The 21,410-nt window shown below is 38.9% G+C and overlaps 1 protein-coding gene across 3 annotated transcripts; it reads left to right on the top strand.

Annotated features, from left to right (window-relative positions):
- The first annotated feature begins 793 nt into the window (after positions 1 to 793).
- Positions 794 to 16,522, top strand: LOC127644905 (zinc finger protein 239-like). Of its 3 annotated transcripts, XM_052128348.1 has the most exons (6): positions 794 to 954; positions 6,262 to 6,301; positions 6,674 to 6,817; positions 7,140 to 7,229; positions 9,669 to 9,815; positions 15,636 to 16,522. In XM_052128348.1, exons 3-6 carry the CDS (start codon positions 6,727 to 6,729, stop codon positions 16,463 to 16,465), a joined length of 1,158 nt encoding a protein of 385 aa, XP_051984308.1. In that variant the 5' UTR covers positions 794 to 954; positions 6,262 to 6,301; positions 6,674 to 6,726; the 3' UTR covers positions 16,466 to 16,522. The 3 variants fall into 3 exon arrangements, with proteins under 3 accessions (XP_051984308.1, XP_051984310.1, XP_051984307.1); XM_052128350.1 differs by lacking the exon at positions 6,262 to 6,301; XM_052128347.1 differs by lacking the exons at positions 794 to 954; positions 6,262 to 6,301 and having other exon boundaries at positions 6,333 to 6,817.
- Positions 16,523 to 21,410: the final 4,888 nt, after the last annotated feature.

The following is a 21,410-nucleotide window of genomic DNA, read 5'->3' as shown; positions in this document are numbered from 1 at the left end:
TCCTTATTTTACACTACCTTTGACAATAATTGTGAAGCTAACGGAACTACTCAGCTGCAAAGTTACACCTGTTATATCTCTCATCTCCATCTCTCTTGATCTAGGGCTGCCAACGCAATTGACACTTTTCTCACGCAGCAATAATGTCACGGAGCAAAGAGGATACTGACAGCACACATACAGGCAAGACAGAGCAGCCTGCATAATGCAGCAAGTTAGTCAGGCCAATCGGGGAAGCAGCATCTCAGCGTCTCTCCCTTTCTCTTTCATATTTTAATCTGTTAACATTTTCAATACATCTTGTCATCTTTAAACAGCCAATTTTAAGGTAACTGAGGAGTTTTTATTTGAGATATTTCACTAAAAAATTAAAAAAGTCATCACTTACCTTCTTGCTTTTGTAAACCTGTATACTTTCTTATTTCAGTGGATATCAAAAGGAGATTTTAGGGAGTTTCAGTCACCATTCAATTACACTGAATGAAAAACAAAATGCAGTGACAGTGAATTGAGACTGAGACTAAATGTTTTGCTTAACATCTTTTTTGTTCCACGAAACTTCATTCAGACTTACGGTTGAGCAGTGATGACAGAAATGACATTTTTAAATTTTTTATTTCTGTTAAAACTGTTAAAGTATATGTTAAAGGTATCTGCCAAGAAACAAATATCTAAATGTTTTTCAGCACATGTTAGATATTTTTCACAGCAGCGCCATCTTTGATTTTGAATGACAATGACAACAATGCTGTGCGGGATAGACGTACAGTCTCTTCAGTGAGATGTACTGCAGTTTAATGTGTTTTTGGATCATTCTGTGTACAAAACATTGAAAAAATATCTTGTCAAGGACACTCAGTTGACAAAAAACTCCAGACAACATGAGTTGTGGAAAATCGGATTGGATATTGGAGCGTTTTACAGATTTACACCGGGCATGCCATTGAAGGAATGGTAAGTCTATCCATAACAGCCTCGTTTCCATTCCTATTAAAAATCAAACATGGCGCTACTATGAATGTCAGATGTACAAAAAAGTCAGCGCAGGTGCAGTGTGGTGGCAGAATGCCCACAGACTATTGTGTTAGATTTGACAGATTAGAGGATTAAACAAAAGTATGACACAAAACCATCATATATACAAACATATTCTTAGCAAAACAATTACAATAATGATATAAGTTAATAACAAACATGTAATCATGTTCGCTATAAATTTGTACTGCAAAGTTGTGAGTTGAAATTATCTCCACAGTCAGCTCTGTTGATGATCTTGAAGCCACAGAATTCAACTATAGCCCACGGAATCATTTTTCAACAACGAAATCCGATAAAAGTTTATTTTTTACGCATGGTTTTTGCCACCACTTCCGTGTTTGACATAAGCATTGACATTGCCAAAGCATTGGTCTAATGCGTCATGTCTTGCTAGAAAGCAAGTGACTAAAGAGTAGGGTTACAATATAGGCTACATACTTTAGGCTACATGCATTCTTAATGATTTCATTTAGAGTTTTAATGTTGTATTAACTTATTAACACATAAATGCACAATAAGATGAATAAAAAAAACATGTCCAAAGATATTCAAGTAGCCTCAGTGGTTTGGTATTTACCGGAAAATGAATTATCTTTTATTTGGCCTTAAAGTCTTACATTTCATTCCTTCGAACCTGCAGTTACCCTGTCTAAGTTAATATATTTTTTGTTCTTACAACTAGGGAAAATTGCACTAAAAATGACTGTCCAAACACTGCCAATTCGGAGCCCGCTAAATAAGCTGTAGTTGGGATCTTCCCAGTTACAACCCATTTAATGGGGCTAAAATAGATGATTGTTGGATATCATTTAATTAAAGACAAAGTTCAACAAATTTATGAAATATAATATTTAGATGACTCTATGATTCCCCCTGAACAAAATGCAACCTGCAAAACCTTAATTCAACTTCCCAAAAACAGCCTAATTTTATGAATGGGATAGAATGTAAATGGGATGTCCAGATATCTGCTTCTTGGTGATATAGGAAGCTGACATCTGCACTCCTGTGCTTGTCTAGGCATCCACTTTCTATGGTGTAAATTTCAGGCAGATTAAAGAAAGTTGAACATTTAACTGTAAAACAGTACAAGGAAACCAGCGTCAACTTAAAGGGTAAGTCTTTTTAATCTTTTCTTTAAAGGGTATGCAGAGTTAGTCATCATTTAGCTCAGGTGTGAGCGCCCTTACCGCTTTTCTCTCCCGGACGGGCGCTTGACCACGCCCCCGCTGCCACATACCCCCACCGCCCGACTCAGGCCGGGGCGTCATCCGACCTGCCTACCACTCCCCCATTTCTGGAGAGGAAGTCAGCGGCAGCCATCTGCACCCCGGTCTGTGGACCACCTTGAACTTAAAAGGCTGGAGGGCCAGATACCAACGGGTGATCTGGGCGTTCAGTATCTTTCATGCGGTGGAGCCACTGCAGTGGAGCGTGATCCGAGCAGAGGGTGAAGGCTCGCCCCAGCAGGTAGTATCGGAGGGTGAGGACCGCCCACTTGATGGCCAAACACTCCTTCTCTACGGTGCTGTACTTAGTCTCCCTCAAGGAGAGCTTCCGGCTAATGTACAGCACCGGGCGCCTCTCCCTCCACCAACTCGCGAGAGCACGGCGCCCAACCCTCTGTCTGAAGCGTCTGTCTGCAAAACAAAAGGGAGAGAGAAGTCAGGTGCATGCAAAAGCGGCCCCCACAAAGTGCAGCTTTAATCTCTGTAAACGCCTGTTGGCACTGCTCTGACCACTGGACCGGATCTGGAGCCCCTTTTTAGTAAGGTCAGTCAGCGGGCTGGTGACATCCGAATAATTAGGTACAAACCGTCTGTAATAGCCAGCCAGCCCCAGGAACTGCCTCACCCCCTTTTTGGTCTTGGGTCTAGGGCAAGTCGCAATCGCCGCGGTCTTGTCAATTTGGGGTCGCACCTGGCCATGACCCAAGTGGAACCCCAGATACCGTACCTCCACACGCCCAACCGCGACTTTTTCGGGTTTGCCGTGAGCCCCGCCCGCCGCAGCGATCTCAGGACGGCCCTCAGATGTTGCAAGTGCCGCTGCCAATCATTGCTATAATTGATGATATCATCTAGATAAGCAGCGGCGTAAGCAGTATGCGGTCTGAGGATCCTATCCATGAGGCGCTGAAACGTGGCTGGTGCCCCGAACAAACCGAAAGGAAGCGTCACGAATTGGTGTAATCCGAACGGCGTGGTGAAGGCCGTTTTTTCACGGGATATTGGTGTCAAGGGGATCTGCCAATAACCCTTCGTTAGATCCAAGGTCGAATAAAACCGAGCAGAACCTAACCGATCGAGCAGTTCATCAACACGGGGCATTGGGTACGTGTCAAATTTAGACACCGCATTGACTTTTCTATAATCCACACAGAAACGTACAGACCCGTCGCTCTTGGGAGCAAGGACGACCGGGCTGGACCAATCGCTGTGAGATTCTTCTATTACTCCCATGTCCAGCATCGCGTCCAATTCTTCCCGAACTATTTTCTTTTTATGTTCGGGCAAGCGATAAGGGCGGCAACGTACCACTACGCCCGGCTCGGTCTCGATGTGGTGTTGTATGATGTCTGTACGGCCCGGTAGAGGAGAGAACACGTCTGCAAACTCCTTTTGTAGTTCGGAAACCTCTGCGAGTTGGCGTGGTGAGAGGTGGTCTCCACAAGGAACCGGGGTGTTAGGATCGCAGGCTTTGTTTACCTCCGGTCCGAGCTCCGCCCTCTCCGGAACTACCGTTGCCAACGTCACAGAGGCCGCCTCTTCCCTCCACAATTTCAGGAGGTTTCATTTCGGTACGTTTAACTTCATAATCGAGGTCCCCTACTCGTCGTGTGACCTCAAAGGGTCCTGGGTTTCGGCACCAATGTAAAACAGTACAAGGAAACCAGCGTCAACTTAAAGGGTAAGTCTTTTTAATCTTTTCTTTAAAGGGTATGCAGAGACAGTCTTTTCTTCTTTCCCTCGTGCTCCGTCGCTCCTGCCCTTTTTATGCCGCTCTCCTCATGTTACTGCAATCAGACACAGGTGTTAGTCATCATTTAGCTCAGGTGTGAGCGCCCTTACCGCTTTTCTCTCCCGGACGGGCGCTTGACCACGCCCCCGCTGCCACATTAACCCAAAACATTCTCTAAGGGTGTAGTGAGTATTCAAAACAGGGAAAGGTGTGGTCAAGACAAGCACAAGAGTGTAGGTTTCAGCTTCCTGTGTCATAAAATAATCTGAAATCTAGACATACATTTAGGCCGTTTTTGGACAGTGGAATTTTAAGGTTTTGATAGATGAACATGCTGCAGGAGGTGTAGAGCTACCTAAATATGTTGTTTAAAAATTTTTTTGATTATGAAGCTAGAAAAAATGACTGTCCATAGACTGCCATTTCATTAAATAAGTTGCAGGTGGGATGCTGTTTGGATTTAGAGTTTTTGAGCAAAGGCAATCCCACCTACCACTTATTCAAAGGGCACCAGATAGGTTGTCCGTGGACAATTCATTTTCGTGACACATAACATGATTATATAGAATTATGTTAATATAACCACATGTACAGCACTCAGGACACCCCACAGAACAATTTGCAATAACTTACATGTCAAAAACACCTAAAACTTGCATAAAAGCATCTGTCCATGGACACCCTATCTGGGGCCTGTCAAATAAGTTGTAGGAGGGTATTTCCTGTATGACTCATCAAAATCACAGGAAGTGCCCACCTGTAACTAATTTGAAGGGACCGGAACTGGTTGTTCATGGACAATTGAATTACATGACATATTTAATATTAATATTCATATTAATTGATAAAACCACATGTGCAGCACTCAGGACACACCATTTAACATAAACTCAGCTAAAAAATAAATGTCCTCTCACTTTCAACTGCTTTTATTTTCAGCAAACTTAAAATGTGTAAATATTTGTATTAACATATCAAAATCAAAAGTAACAGTCAGTGTCTGGTGCATTAAGTACTGCTTTGCATCTCCTCCTCATGGACTGCACCAGATTTGCCAGTTCTTGCTGTGAGATGTTACACCACTCTTCCACCAAGGCACTTGCAAGTACCCGGACATTTCTGGGGGGAATGGCCCTAGCCTTCACCCTCCGTTCTAACATGTTCCAGACGTACTCAATGTGATTAAGATCCGGGCTCTTCCCATAAAACTGCTTTTTTTAGCCTCTTTTTGAGCTCCTTTATGTCATTTTTGTAGTCTGTCTATCGGTATAAAAAGAGGGAAAGTGCACAAGAGAAAAAAAGATGCTTAAAGAGCTGGAGAACTTAGGTAGTATCTTGGGTTGTCCTGGACGTGATATAACCCCACAAACTGTGCCTCTGTTTTTGGTTGCTCATGCAGGTATAGACGAGTGGAGAACTGTTTTTTTCTCTCTCTCATCATTTACTACCTATATGGTGAAACAGGTTTTACTTTTTTGGAAGCTAATGTACAATCATCATTTCTCACCCCATAAAAGCACAATTTAGAATAATAGATAAGGGTTAGAAACAAAATACTTTTTTTTTATAATTGGTATAAAAAAGGAATTATTTGGGTTAAGCATCTGATTAAAAATGAGGGTATCTTATATACTGTAGATATACCAAATTTATCAATATGTATAACTTTCCAGTTGAACCAATCCAGTACTTAGTATTGTATGCAATTCCAAGAGAAATTCTCCAAGAGAATTTTAAGGTATGACAATAGTCGTTTATTAGAATCAGTTTAAGATTTTACTTCCTGCATTAGGTTGCATGGCAAGGATGTTTTAAGTTATGGGTGAAATACATTTTTCAAACAAAAGAGACCTGGCTGGAGTCACGCAGCACACCCTGGATTCAAACTTGCAAACTCCAGGGGTGGTAGTTAGCGTCTTTACTCGCTGAGCTACTCAGCTCCCCCACAGTGATGCAAAGCTGATCCACAATAAACTCAACAAACTAAAATAATTTTCACGTAATTTACGTGCACTCCTTCCCCATCCCCTCCAACCACTGTATGACACCATTCACATTGCCCCTTTACAACTGCAGTGGTAAAAAATTGATCTGTTTCTCACCCACCAACTATCGTATTTTCTCTGAAGACATTGATTTAACCACTGGAGTCTTATGGATTACTTTTATATTTCCTTTGTGTGCTTTTTGGACCTTTTGAGTTCTGATCCCCATTCACTTGCATTGTAAGATATTCTTATAAAAATCTTAATTTGTGTTTAGCAGAAGAAAGAAAGTCATACACATCTAGGATGGCATGAAGGTGAGTAAATGATAAGATAATTTTTATTTTTGGCTTTGACTATCCCTTTAAGCGTTTTCCATATTTTGCGGTTCAGAATGTCCCCTCCGAGATGCTGTTGTATGACGTCATTCAAACATGGCGGGGCTATGAGAGTTTTGATAAACATTCACTTGCAGCATTGAGTGAAATAAATGTACCAAAGTTTCCATATTATATGACGTTTAACACACGTTTGTGCGCAAAACTGTAAACTATCTTCTCTCTTGATAACATAAACCTGCAGAAACTTCTGGCATTGTTGTTTTGTTTATACATTATTCGAGCATCGGATTCATGTTTATAAATGTCAACAGTATTCTCATCATCCTAAACGAAGACTTGTTTCAACAGGAATAACACCAGGTGTTTCAACTGAGATCTGCGGGATAAAACATTGTTAAGTTATGATTATTAAAGAAGAGATTGAGGACATGAGTTATCCAGAATCATGCAGTTCAAATGTCATGAAAAATGAAGCTGCTGAGGAACAAAGAGGTTTGTATCCATTCTTCATTATTATTTTCTGTTCATGAAGATTAAAGTTATACAAATTCAAGTAGTTCACCACATTTGATGGATGTAATTATTTTTCAATTCGTAGGATCTGTTAAATATTTTATTTAATCAAGGAAAATTACTTAAAAAATGAAACAAAATTCACATAACATTGAATTCATAAAATCTTGCTTTTTAGATCACATTCAAATAGATATATGTCACTTGTAGCTTTCTGCTATATAATTTGAAGTCAGTTCTATTGCAATAATTTTAAGATTTGTCCTTTGAAATGAAAGACTATTTTGTGTTTTCATTTTAGATCTGATGGACATGAAAGAGGAAAATCAAGAACTAAATGAAGTCGAAGAGAAACACCGTCCAGATCAGACACTTCATGATTTCATAACTGGTGAAGAATCATTTATTGGTTCACCTCTTGCGGGTGAAGTCTCCATTCTCTGTACAGTAAATCCTCTCACATGTTTATTATGTCTGGGACATGCATCGCGAGTATTGAATAAGCGTGTGCTGCTCCATACAATCAGTTACTGTGCTAGAATGTGCAGTCGAGTCAAGCATGTACCCCCTGAAAATGTATATAATGCCAATTTTAGCTGCGGCCAAAAGTTTGGAATAATGTACAGATTTTGCCCTTATGGAGAGCAGTCAACAAGTGTCATTCAACTGATCACAATGTATAGTCAGGACTTTAATAACATGAAAAATTACCAGATATCATTGAAACTGCTGAGGACATGTGAGGTGTCTATTTGTAAAACTAGAGACTCTGATGTACTTATCCTCTTGTTCAGTTGTACATCTGACCTTCCACATCTATTTCTGTCCTTGTTAGAGCCAGTTGTCCTTTGTCTTTGAAGACTGTAGTGTACACCTTAGTATGAAATCTTCAGTCTTTTGGCAATTTCAAGCATTGAGCCTTCATTTCTCAAAACAATGATTGACTGAGTTTCTAGAGAACGCTGTTTCTTTTTAACCTAATATTGACCTTAAGACATACCAGTCTATTGCATACAGTGGCAATTAAAAAACACAAAGACAATGATAAGCTTAATTTAATAAACCAAATAGTCATCAGCAGTGTTTGATATAATGGCAAGTGATTTTAATAATAATAATTCCTTACATTTATATAGCGCTTTTCTAGGCACTCAAAGCGCTTTACATAGCATATGGATGATGCGACGGCAGCCATAGTGCGCCAGAACGCCCACCAGCTATTGGTGGGGAGGAGAGAGTAGAGTGATGTAGCCATTTCAGGGAATGAGATTAATACAAGGCCATGATAGATAGATAGATAGATAGGGGCCAATGGGGGGAATTTGGCCAGGACACCAGGGTTACACCCCTACTCTTTACGAGAAGTCTCCTGGGATTTTTTTTAATGACCACAAAGAGTCAGGACCTCAGTTTAACATCTCATCCAAAGGAAGGTGCCTTTTTACAGTATAGTGTCCCCGTCACTATACTGGGGCATTAGGACCCACACAGACCGTAGGGTGAGCACCCCCTGCTGGCCTCCCTAATACCTCTTACAGCAGCAACCTTGGTTTCCCCCAGGAGGTCTCCCATCCAGGTACTGGCCATGCTCAAATCTGCTTAGCTTTAGTTGGCAACCAGGCAAGAGCTGTTTTCAGTTTATCATGATTACTCAAGGATAAGGTGTTGGAGTGATGACTGCTGGAAATGGGGTCTAGATTTGATCAAAAAATGCCTTTTTTTCAAATAGTGATGCTGCTATTTTTTACATCAGTAATGTCCTGACTATACTTTGTGATCAGTTGAATGCCACTTTTCTGAATTAAAGTACCAATTTCCTTCCAATACAGCAAAATCTGTACATTATACCAAACTATTGGCCGCCATTGTATGTAACGCATTAAACAGTCAACTATTAGTCACAGAAATTAACAAAATATATGGCTGCAAAATTGTGTGGCCAGTTATTATGCAATTTGATAAATGTAGAATCTTTGTGCTGTACCTAAGTTTCCATCCAAGTCACAGAATTAATTTATGGAAAAACCATAATATCATAAAAACAATGTGCGAATAAAGCAGCGTTTACATCCCATGTGTTCAAAAGAACAAAATCATCACTTTGTGACTTTTGTTATTAATAAAATACTTTCTCTTTAGAAATGCAGATAAAACACTGTAAAGAACTTTGACTAATGTGTTCTTGGAGCACTATGTGTGTGTGCTTTCCTCCATCCATATGTCTTTAACATGCGGCTCTATCAGATATTTTTCAAAAGTGTCAATAAACATGCTCTTTGGCACACATCAAGTTTGCATTCAACAGATTTGCTCTATGAACCCTTTGCAGGCTTTGGATTTTCTAGACACTGTTATTTCAGGATGAGCATTGCAACATTTTAGATGCGATTCAGTTCGCTTGTTAGTCCTGTTATGAACAAATTATTCTGTCACATGGCTTCTTTGATGTGCATCTTTTGAAAAAAATCATGAAATGTGTTTTCATCAAATAAAAAAGTGAGCATGTAAATAGTTTTATGCACATTTTGGAGATTTTATTTGCATCTTGGTGTTTTCATAGAGCAGTTTTTATGCAATATCACAAAATTTGCATAGAAATACTGTATGTGGTTAGAAACCCAGCTTGTGTTGATTGGCTTGTGTGATGGCAGGAGATACATAGAGAGTTGTTTTGCAGAAGAGAGCGAGTGAGATGAGTAAAAAGCACTGCTGCACCGGTCCTCTGACTGGTGTCTTTATATTATAAAGAAACGGAATGCATTACCTGAGATAAATCATGATTAACTGTTTTACACTATATTTATTTTAAGTTGTAAATTTACTTTTACAGGTTTAACAGAGCCAAACCAACACCAAGTACCCTCTGGAACCTGTTTAAGTGCCCCGGAAAAGATGGAGTTTATTAAAGAGGAGAGTGAAGACGTCAGTATTTCAGAACCATTCAGACTGAAAAAAGAAGATACTGAGGAACAAAGAGGTTGGTGTCCATTCTTGACTTTTCTTTAATGACTTTAAGGAAATGTTTCTTTAAGGAACATGAGGTTAACAAACTTTCAGGCAGTTCACCAGATTTGATGGTGTTTGTTATAAAATCATAGGAGCTTTAAAACAGTTAAACATAGAAAAAATAACAATGCAGGGAGAGTTAACCTGATTCTAGTGACCTTTGTATCGACCAATGAGCTTCTCACACCAGAGATTGCAGCTAGAGATAAATGTAGTTTGGTGCAGAAAGTGCAAATCAGTCCCAGAACAACAGCAAAGGACCTTGTGAAGATGCTGGAGGAAACAGGCAGTATCTATATCCACAGTAAAACATGTCCTGTATCCACTTAACCTGAAAGGCTGCACATCAAGGAAGGAGCTACTGCCCAAAAAAAGCCAGACTACTGTTTGCAAGTGCACAAGGGGACAAAGATCTTACTTTTTGGAGAAATATCCTCTGGTCTAATGAAACAAAAGTTCATTATCATAGAGACAATAAGTAATCCATCCTTTTGTGTCACAACACATGGGGTATCACTTCTCAACAATTATAATTTACTATAATTACTTTAGAACATTGCTCACATGAGCAAAAAGGTTACGGTTCACAATCTTTTTTCTGGAGAACATCGACACCTAAAATGTAAACAAAATATGATTTAACAATAGATGAAAATAAGTATGAAACACATTGATGTTAAAAGCTTAATGGAGAGGCTTATAGCCAAACAATGATCCCTGATCTTCTCAGCTCTCTTGTAGATGCAGTCTTATTTGTTTCCAGATCTTAGTGAAAATTGGTACTTTATCAGTTAATATAAATCTCAATTATTCCAGGTATAACAAGTAACAATTCTATAGCCCACATCTGAAAAGTAGGGACAGAATCCAATTTCCACATTTGCAAAAGGAGTCTTTTTGCAAGCAACATTCAAAACGATTTAGCCTGTCATTTATACCGTTACAAAAAACATAGTCTGCACCCAAAATTACAAGGGTCAGTCAGACTATGTTTTTATGTAACATTTTATTGATTTTCATTTACACTCTTTAGCCATAGCAAAAAATATCTTTGAAATATAAACATAATATATTATGTGTGTGTATATATATATATATATATATATATATATATATATATATATATATATATATATATATATATATATATTATGCTATCTATAAAACAATCAGTAAAATGGATTAATATGATACCTGCAAAAAATAATAGTTTTTAAAATATTAATAGCTTAAGATTGCTATGGAAAGGGGTGAATGCCACCCAAACCCATTCTTTCTTTCATGAACGTGAGATGAACATACATTTTTTTACTTGAAGTTATAATAATATAAGAAATATAAGCAGTACACAATAGTACGTCTTTTATAAAAAGAACAGATACGTCTTATTATTGTATAAATTTTTTTGCATTCAGTATTCCAAGTGCTCCCTTTTTAATTAATCAATAGTAGCCATTTTTATGCTTTTTATTTTTGCATTTTATTTCAAATAAAGTGGAAAGAAAGTTAAGGCATCACCACCTTTTTTATATTAAATGAGATGTAATTTAACTAATTTTGTTCAAGAATCAAGAATCTGAAGGAAATAATCTCTTTAATTGAATTAATAACATATATTAAGCAAATCCCATTTATGTTCACATTCCAGACTTTATTTATTTCGAATGTTACTTTCTCCATTTGGTATATTTCCAAAATCATTTCTCTCCATCTTTGAAATTGTGGGGGTTCTGGTTTATGCCAAATTTTTTGTATTCTGTTTTAAAGCTGCTATTCTGATTACCCATATATATTTTGTTCGGTTTTATTTCTTAAGGACAATGGCATTTTACCCAAAATAATTTTTCTTGTGCATTCAATATTAAATGAATCTGTCTAATCACTTCATTCCAATAAGTTGTCAATTTAGAGCACTTATATATAATTTCACTTTAATGAGCCTTTTTTTCGCCACAGTTTCTCAAACAATCCCCTTTTACCAGCTATTGTATTTACTCTGAGTAATAGGTGTTATGAAAAAATCTCAGTTTTATCTTCCAATCATATTCCCTCCAAACACTGGATTGAGTAGTATGGCATGTATTATATGATATTTCTTCCAGTCCTGCATCACTTATATAATTTATTAATGGATGCATTTCCTTTATTATTTCTTAACATTAGCTTCTCTTAATAAATATCTTCTTACATGTAAATAATTAAAAAAGAAATTGAATCTGGAAGCTCATCAATTTTGGCTTGGTTTGAAAACGTGTCCATTCCTCTATCAGTGGACAGTTGGTGATATCTTTTCAGACCTTTATCTGCCCAAAACTTAAATGTTTTATCTAATCTATTTGGCATGAAATCAGGATCTTTAGCAATTTCATGTAAGTTAACTTTATCTTTCTTAATTTCTATTTCAATTTCTATTTTTATAAAATAATTTATTGGGAATTGTAGTCATCCAAGCTTTTTTGACAGCTTAAGAATTTTAAGACTAATTCTAGGTTTCCTATTATCCCGTATATATTTACAAAGTAGTTTATTTCATTGTCTCAAAGCACTTTTCGATATACAAACTGGTAGATTTTGAAAAAGGAAAATAAACTTAGGGAGAATATTAATCTTTACAGTCTCTATTTGTTTTGTAATCAATAGCAGCCTATTTGTTAAAGATTTGAATGATATATACATTTTCAAATAAATACATTTCCTGTTGTGGGCCTATATGAATTCACTAACACATCGATATACCAGCTGTTATATATGTTTATATATATATAAATATATATATATATATATATATATATATATATATATATATATATATATATATATATATATATATATATATATATATATATATTAGGGCTGTCAATCGATTAAAATTTTAATCAAATTAATTACATGGTGTCCTGATTAATGAATCGCATATACAAATATTTGCTGAGAAAGCCCCTCATATAACAATATTTCAATATATAATGATGAAATAATTATACATAGTTATCTTTAAATATTTAAAAATTATATATATATATATATATATATATATATATATATATATATAACGCCTGTATCATTATTTTCTGAAAAGAACGTAAATTTGACTGAAAGATATTCACAAAATTTGACATCATTCGTTACTTTACTTTTACTTTTATGCATTTGGCAGACGATTTTATCCAAAGCGACTTACAGAGCACTTATTACAGGGACAATCCCCCCGGAGCAACCTGGAGTTAAGTGCCTTGCTCAAGGACACATTGGTGGTGGCTGTGGGGGTCGAACCAGTGACCTTCTGATTACCAGTTGTGTGCTTTAGAACACTACGCCACCACCACACCACATCATTCAACAACTTATCACATTTTCAGGCATAGTTGCCTTTACATAATTTTATTTAATGAGTAAGAGAGACTGGAGCATGATCCGATAACAGCCTGGTATGATACTGTGTTGGATCTACATATTGCAGAAATCTTGAATACATTTTGTGAACTGAAGAATAAAATGTAAAATCATGATCAGTGTGATGAAAAGCTCTCTAGCTATCTACCAGGCTTAATTTCTGCATACAGTTGTTCAATAAAGCAGTCGATTTGCTTGTTGTATTACGAAGATGAATTGTGTCCAATCTAGTATTTAACACACAATTATAATCACCTGCCATGATGACTTGTGAATGCATAAAGTCTGGTATGGTTTTGAAAACCTTCTGATAAAATGATGGGTCATGAAAATTAGGCCATACACATGAGATATAATGAGGCCGTACACAAAGCAAAGAGTTTATCTCCCAACATACAATCAAATATCTACCATTTCTATCAGTTTTCTTATGTATAAAAGGAACCGTCTTCTTAATAAGTATTGCTGCTACTCTAGATTTACTTGAGTAATTTGATTGGTAGACTTGAGACTTCCATGGAGCTTTTATGCCATACCTCGCTGTAGCTTTAACATGCATTTGTTGAAGAAAAACTATCTCTGCATTTAACTTCTTGTGATGTGCAGAAATCTTTCATCTTTTGACTGGAATGTTGAGACTATGCACATTCCAACTCAATAGTTTGTGTGTCATCACCACAACGTACCTTGTTACTCATTGTTGAATATAAAACTGAAACTGTACATTTAAACCTTCCACCTCGAACTGAAAATAATTAACCTTCATTGTGAATCTTCTGAATTTGAACACAGCCCCTTTGCGCACCTCCATCCATCTCCCAAATGCACCCCATGCTACCATTATGGATGTTTCCCCAAAACAAATGAACACTTGCATCTATCAACTCACCTTCGATGCCCTTTGGCATTCCACATATTAAAGTAGCCCTCCACTCATTTCACTAAAATATTACTGGAATAAAACCTTGCAAGTTTTTTTCTTCAAAGTTCAGATTTCTTCTTTGATGATCCCCGCAGACAAGCGCAGCAACTTTCACTAGTTTTCCACCATATTTTGTAGGTATGTTTCATCCAGCTAGGGTACATCGAAAACCCTTACGGTCACGATGAACTTTGAGGGAAAACGAAAACCGCATCTCACTTCGTGTTCCGAGCATTTATTTCATATGGCGTCAAACTTTTGTCTCTGCTTCAAAACATCTGGAGCAAAGTCCAGGAATATGCATATCGCTTTGCCTTCATATTGCAGGGGGTTTTGAGCTTGCCAGGCGCAGAATGCGTTCTTTTGTTTGATAATGGTGAACTCTGACAATGAAAGCTCAAGACCGGCCATCTCTCTGAGGTTGTAGTGATCAGTGTGCGATGTCAATTTGATTTGGACTGTCGAAATTCTCCTCACCCAACACCTAGGTCAGAAGTTTCATCACAAACTCTGTTGGTCTACCACGTTCTGCTCCTTTATGCCAAAACTACAAATGTTTTGTCGTTGTGATCTTGATTCTAAGTCACAGGTTTTTTTATCTCACATTCGTTCTCCAAATGCGCACTCCGTTTCTCCAGTGATTCGATGTGGATTTTGTGAGCTTTTGTTCCACTTCAGTCATGGCCACTCTAGTAGAAATATTAGTGAGTGAAACATTCAAATCTGATAGAGTAGATGAAATGACCTCAAATTTTTTTGTCGAAGGAGTTGCTCAATTTCGTTATGGCCTCCATTATGTACGTGTTCGCCGGTACCTCTGTACGTGTGTTAGCGTTTTTCATTTGTAATTTTCAAATGGCTGCAAGGAGTATTCGTATAACATATTCTAAACTTGCAGAGAGCCGTTGAAAGCACGTTCACTCCATTCGTTGTCCTTGGTTTTATGGTTTTTACACACCATATAAAGGTATGACTTTAGAATGTTCGTGGTTTAGTCTGAATCCGAAGTGCTTCATGTACTTTGTTACTGCGAAACTGGAATAAAGACTTCAACATCTTCATTTCAAGATCAAAGCCTGTTCCTGTGTGTGTTTTATTTTTCTTAGTCTCTAAAAGCATGAACTCAGTAACTAATGATCTAATAATTCCCTTTCTCATATGCTGCTATGTCAGGAATTTTTATCAGTTTTTTGCTAGGTATAATGTATTTAAGTTGATACATTTACATGCACATCTCCACCAATGAGATCCGATCACAAAATATTTTAGACCCCATTTAGACCTGTATATTACCTTGACCACATGTGATTGGATCACCAAAAATGCATCTTAATACTAGGTGTAAATGTGGTCAAAGATCACATAGAATGAATACGTAATTTGTGTTTGTACTATTTGTTTGCAGGTCACTTTTTATTTTCCTTTTTTCACAATTGTCCCTCTTGTATTGACTCATGACTGTGTTTTCCTTTTTAGAGCTGATGAAAGTGAAAGAGGAAAGTGAGGAGCTGAATGAAGAGCAAAAGCATAATTGTCAGAAACCTGGTGATTTCATAACTGGAGAAAAATCTTTTAGTAGCCCCAAGACTGAAAAGAAACACTCAGGAAAAAGAACTCAAAAAAGAAAAGCCACATGTCTTCTGTGTGGAAAGAGTTTAACACATAAAGGGAACCTTAGTAAGCACATGAGAATTCACACTGGAGAAAAGCCCTTCACATGCCATCAGTGTGGAAAGAGTTTTACACAAGCATGTAGTCTCAAAAATCATCTGTCTGTGCACTCTGAAGAAAAGTCTTATAGCTGTGGTCAGTGCGGCAAAATATTTTCTTCAGCATCAGTTTTAAGAATACACCGGAAAATTCATTCAATTGAGAGGCCGTACAAGTGTTCAGTATGTGGAAATAGTTATACACTGCTGCACAATTTAAAAGAGCACCAGAGAAAACACACCGGTGTGAAAGATCATGTGTGCTCTGAGTGTGGTAAAGCTTTTTACAGTGTTTATGACTTGAAACGTCACAAAAGAATTCACACTGGAGAAAAACCTTACAAGTGTTCACATTGTGGGAAGAGTTTCACTATTTCAGGAAACCTGAAAGCACATGAGCGAGTACATACTGGAGAAAAGCCGTACAACTGCACTTCATGTGGGAAGACTTTCATTTCGGTTGAACAACTGAAAGCACATGAGCGAGTGCATACTGGAGAGAAGCCATTCCACTGCACTTCATGTGGGAAGAGTTTCACCCAAGCAAGCTCTCTACTGACTCATAGAAAAAAGCATTGTCCAGGGTTGTCACAGTGAGCAAAGTTCTATTTTCAATGTAAATGAGATTAAATAAAAAATCAAGATCAATTTCTCTCAAAGGAAAAACTATTTAAGTGTGTTTTGCTACAAAACCTGTTTTGCTGATTGAGCTGTCATTGTGTGCAAAGGTCGATTTATACATATACGTCAAACCTACCCTGTATCCTGACATGCACATCTTAAAAAAATGGAACTATGCAGAGCACAACTACTATGATTGGTCCACTTTATTACTAGAGACTGTCCCCCAGCATGCAAAAAAAAAAAATGGTATATCTGAGGTAGAATTACATTTCTCCAAGATTATTTTAAAGGGGTCATGAAACTTTTTTCTATAGTTTTATTATCTTCCCTGTGATCCACTGATAATGTTAGTGAATTTTTTGTTCTTCACCAAAACAGTCATAATTTAGTAATATATGATCATTTTCCACTTTGTTTTTATGCGCTATGTCTAAATGCTCAGTTTTGGCCTGAGCTCCCCCTTTAAATGTCAACGTAAACGCCCAATGTTCTGATTGGCTAACATCGTGCAGCCCCTCAAATACAGCCATATTTGAAATTAAATCGGAAAAGAATGAACATCCGCACAATATTATTAAACTACATTTCAGGGTTTACACAATACAGATCCAACACATTGCATCTAAATGTATTAAACTGTTCATCTCTTCTATTTTGCACTAGCTCTACTGCCAACAACAACACAAATAAATGGTTTACAAGTTTGTGTCGAAGCAGCCAATGTAGACATTTTCAAGTCGGTTCATTGCATCGCGTCAATGGACATACCCAGTGTAGACAAATTTTCAGCACCATAAACTAACAAACAGCTATGACATTTGAATTTTACATGTTTACTTACATTTTTGATTGGGTCCAATAGTGTTTTTAACTGCCCCATTTTTCAATGACAATTCCTTTGCAAAGCATGAATAGTTTTATGACTGGATCACAAGTAATCCATGCTGAAATACACTGAAGACACATCAGAATCAGAATGAGCTTTATTGCTAAGTATGCTTACACATTCAAGGAATTTGTCTTGGAGACATTTAGCTTCCAGTGCACAAACAATACAACAACAAGACAATAGAAAATATAAGTATATAGAAATACGCAATAAGACTATATATACACTCACCTAAAGGATTATTAGGAACACCTGTTCAATTTCTCATTAATGCAATTATCTAATCAACCAATCACATGGCAGTTGCTTCAATGCATTTAGGGGTGTGGTCCTGGTCAAGACAATCTCCTGAACTCCAAACTGAATGTCAGAATGGGAAAGAAAGGTGATTTAAGCAATTTTGAGCGTGGCATGGTTGTTGGTGCCAGACAGGCCGGTCTGAGTATTTCACAATCTGCTCAGTTACTGGGATTTTCACGCACAACCATTTCTAGGGTTTACAAAGAATGGTGTGAAAAGGGAAAAACATCCAGTATGCGGCAGTCCTGTGGGAGAAAATGCCTTGTTGATGCTAGAGGTCAGAGGAGAATGGGCCGACTGATTCAAGCTGATAGAAGAGCAACTTTGCCTGAAATAACCACTCGTTACAACCGAGGTATGCAGCAAAGCATTTGTGAAGCCACAACATGCACAACCTTGAGGCGGATGGGCTACAACAGCAGAAGACCCCACCGGGTACCACTCATCTCCACTACAAATAGGAAAAAGAGGCTACAATTTGCAAGAGCTCACCAAAATTGGACAGTTGAAGACTGGAAAAATGTTGCCTGGTCTGATGAGTCTCGATTTCTGTTGAGACATTCAGATGGTAGAGTCAGAATTTGGTGTAAACAGAATGAGAACATTGATCCATCATGCCTTGTTACCATTGTGCAGGCTGGTGGTGGTGGTGTAATGGTGTGGGGGATGTTTTCTTGGCACACTTTATGCCCCTTAGTGCCAATTGGGCATCGTTTAAATGCCACGGCCTACCTGAGCATTGTTTCTGACCATGTCCATCCCTTTATGGCCACCATGTACCCATCCTCTGATGGCTACTTCCAGCAGGATAATGCACCATGTCACAAAGCTCGAATCATTTCAAATTGGTTTCTTGAACATGACAATGAGTTCACTGTACTAAAATGGCCCCCACAGTCACCAGATCTCAACCCAATAGAGCATCTTTGGGATGTGGTGGAACGGGAGCTTTGTGCCCTGGATGTGCATCCCACAAATCTCCATCAACTGCAAGAAGCTATCCTATCAATATGGGCCAACATTTCTAAAGAATGCTTTCAGCACCTTGTTGAATCAATGCCACGTAGAATTAAGGCAGTTCTGAAGGCGAAAGGGGGTCAAACACAGTATTAGTATGGTGTTCCTAATAATCCTTTAGGTGAGTGTATATATACAAATACAAATCTGTTATAAATGAATGTATGGCAGAAGAGGTAGGATATGTTGGATGAATATAAATAGACTAAACTGTGTATTGCATATGATTATTGCTCAATGGAGCAGTTTTAACTGTTCATGAGATGGATAGCCTGAGGGAAAAAACTGTCCCTGTGCCTGACGGTTCTGGTGCTTAGTGCTCTGAAGCGCCGTCCAGAAAGCAACAGTTCAAAATGGAAGTGGGCTGGGTGAGTGGGTTCTAGAGTGATTTTACCAGCCCTTTTCCCCTCTCTGGAAGTGTACAGTTCTATCGGGAAGACACGCAGGCATGAGTGAAGTTTGAGATGCCATTTATTTGATAGATGTAAAACGGGAGGTGATGTCTCTCTCTTTGGCGTAGGTCCCGTCCGGCAGTCCGAGGGAGTTGTACCCGGAACTGTCATGTCCTGCCGGAGATAGGAGGCAGGGGCGAGGAGCCTACCCCCAAAAAGAGAGAAAGTAGTATACTACCCCAAAAGAGATGATCCAGTTTGGTACGAACCAGGTCTTGTGTTGGGCGTTCATTCTGGAGGAGGTATTAAGAGATGCGAGCGTCGGAATTTGACATGAAATTTGCAATACCTCTGGCGTGGTTGTGTGAAGCCTTTGCGATGGGAAAGCAGTTTTTTTTATTATTTCTCTTGAGTTTGATTTCATCCCTGTGCATTTCCTCTTTGTCCTAGAGTGTGATTTCGGGCACTCCGTCGAGAGCACCTGGTTGAGCAGAATCTTTGCTTTAAGCCGGCATTGCCATGCAGTGTCTTTGTTGAAAGATAAACGACATTTGATATGAAAACCCTCCGGCGAGGGAAAAGTTGTTTGAGGCATCTTTGCCGAAGAGGACAACATGTGTAGAGCCATACGATAATGGCGACATTGCGTGCAGTCTCTTCGTTGAAAGACATTTGATATGAAAACCCTCCGGCGAGGGAAAAGTTGTTTGAGGTATCTTTGCCGAAGGGGACAACGTGTGTAGAGCCATACGATAGTGGCAACGTTGCTTGCAGTCCCTTCATTGAAAGACATTTGATATGAAAACCCTCCGGCGAGGGAAAAGTTTTTTGAGGTATCTTTGCCGAAGGGGACAACGTGTGTAGAGCCATACGATAATGGCAACGTTGCGTGCAGTCCCTTCATTGAAAGACATTTGGTATGAAAACCCTCAGGCAAGGGAAAAGTTGTTTGAGGTATCTTTGCCGAAGGGGACAACGTGTGTAGAGCCATACGATAATGGCAGCGTTGCGTGCAATCCCTTTGTTGAAAGAAAACATTTGATATGAAAACCCTCCGACGAGGGAAAGTTGTTTGAAGTGAACAGCATACATAACACCATACGATAATGGCGATGTTGTCGGTCCATACCTTGTTGAAGATATCTCGTTATGGTGCAAGCTTTCCGGCGAGGGCGGCTGGCTTGAGCAATACCTATGCGAAGGAGCTGTGCTTGAGATTATGGAAGCCCGGCGAGGGGGAGGGGGGGGACATAGTTATGTGCTGTCCTTGCGAACGGTGAGCTTGCTTGAATTGAATCATTATGTAGGCAAGGATGAGCTGGGGAAGAGCCACCAACCACCACCAGATATGCATGAGAACTTATGGCTGATGGGCAGTTGAGCTTGTTTGATGATTTGGGTCGAGTTGACTATTTCAGGTACGATCGGGGAGAGCAGCGGCTGAGCATCTTCGTTGTAGATTCCAGTATACCTCGAAGGATACCCGTAAAGCTGGTCTGTGGAACTCCTGCGAAGCGAGGGAGGGGGTCAGAGACTACGTTGAAAAACCCGGGAATGTGTCTGGCTGGGATGATGAAGTTACAGGAAATGCTCTGCCATGTCAGACGTCTCATAGGGGAGATGATGGTTTGAGGAGGGCCAGACTTTATTGATTGTAGTAACGACTGCGGAATTGTTGCATGACTACGATGCGTTTGAGTTTCTGGAGGGAACCCATATGATGCTGGCCGTGATGATGGGTGTGGAATAAGAAGGCCTATTTTAAACTTCTTTTGTAGATGTAGCTTGCTGTGTCATCGCGGAATGTGGCTGCAGTGGTTCTGGGAATGTATTTCCTATTTATGAACTCAAACATATATTAAACCCCATATATGGTAAAGAACCATTTCATTGGAGGGTAGAGGGGAAGGTTGTTTGCTGGACCGTATGATGAAGTGCTGTACGAATGGCGAGGAAGGATTTGAAGCTTGGGTCTCAGTGTCATTTCTTTCTTCCCTCCGCTGAGCCGCATCGAGACTGGGATTGTAGATCGAGAACATTTGTTAAATACATTCGATTATGAAATATCTAGCAATGGGATTACTTGCGAAGAGAGTGCCTGGAGCGTAGGAAGCTATATTGAATAAAGTAGAATTCTGGCCATTCCCCTGTGAACCATGGTCCTAGGCGGCAACCCCTGAATCCTATGGAGGGAGCCATGTCCGAGAATAGGGGCGTGTCATCCGGAGATTCTCGACAGCCATCATCGATTGGTGGGTAGGAGAGGCTGTCTATGGAATGAGCTAGTGTGACGAGGCGGAAAAACGGTGGAGTGGCCTTG

The sequence above is a fragment of the Xyrauchen texanus genome, chromosome 6, assembly GCF_025860055.1.
Source record: "Xyrauchen texanus isolate HMW12.3.18 chromosome 6, RBS_HiC_50CHRs, whole genome shotgun sequence".
NCBI lineage: Eukaryota > Metazoa > Chordata > Actinopteri > Cypriniformes > Catostomidae > Xyrauchen > Xyrauchen texanus.
This window is presented reverse-complemented; position numbering and strand designations above follow the sequence as displayed.

What these genes read in the sequence shown, in the direction of transcription:
- LOC127644905 (XM_052128350.1), top strand. Translation starts at nt 6,727, where the DNA reads ATGATTATTAAAGAAGAGATTGAGGACATGAGTTATCCAGAATCATGC. An exon ending in AGCTGCTGAGGAACAAAGAG is followed by an intron (nt 6,818 to 7,139) that starts GTTTGTATCCAT and finishes TTTTCATTTTAG; the next exon opens with ATCTGATGGACATGAAAGAG. An exon ending in AGATACTGAGGAACAAAGAG is followed by an intron (nt 9,816 to 15,635) that starts GTTGGTGTCCAT and finishes TTTCCTTTTTAG; the next exon opens with AGCTGATGAAAGTGAAAGAG.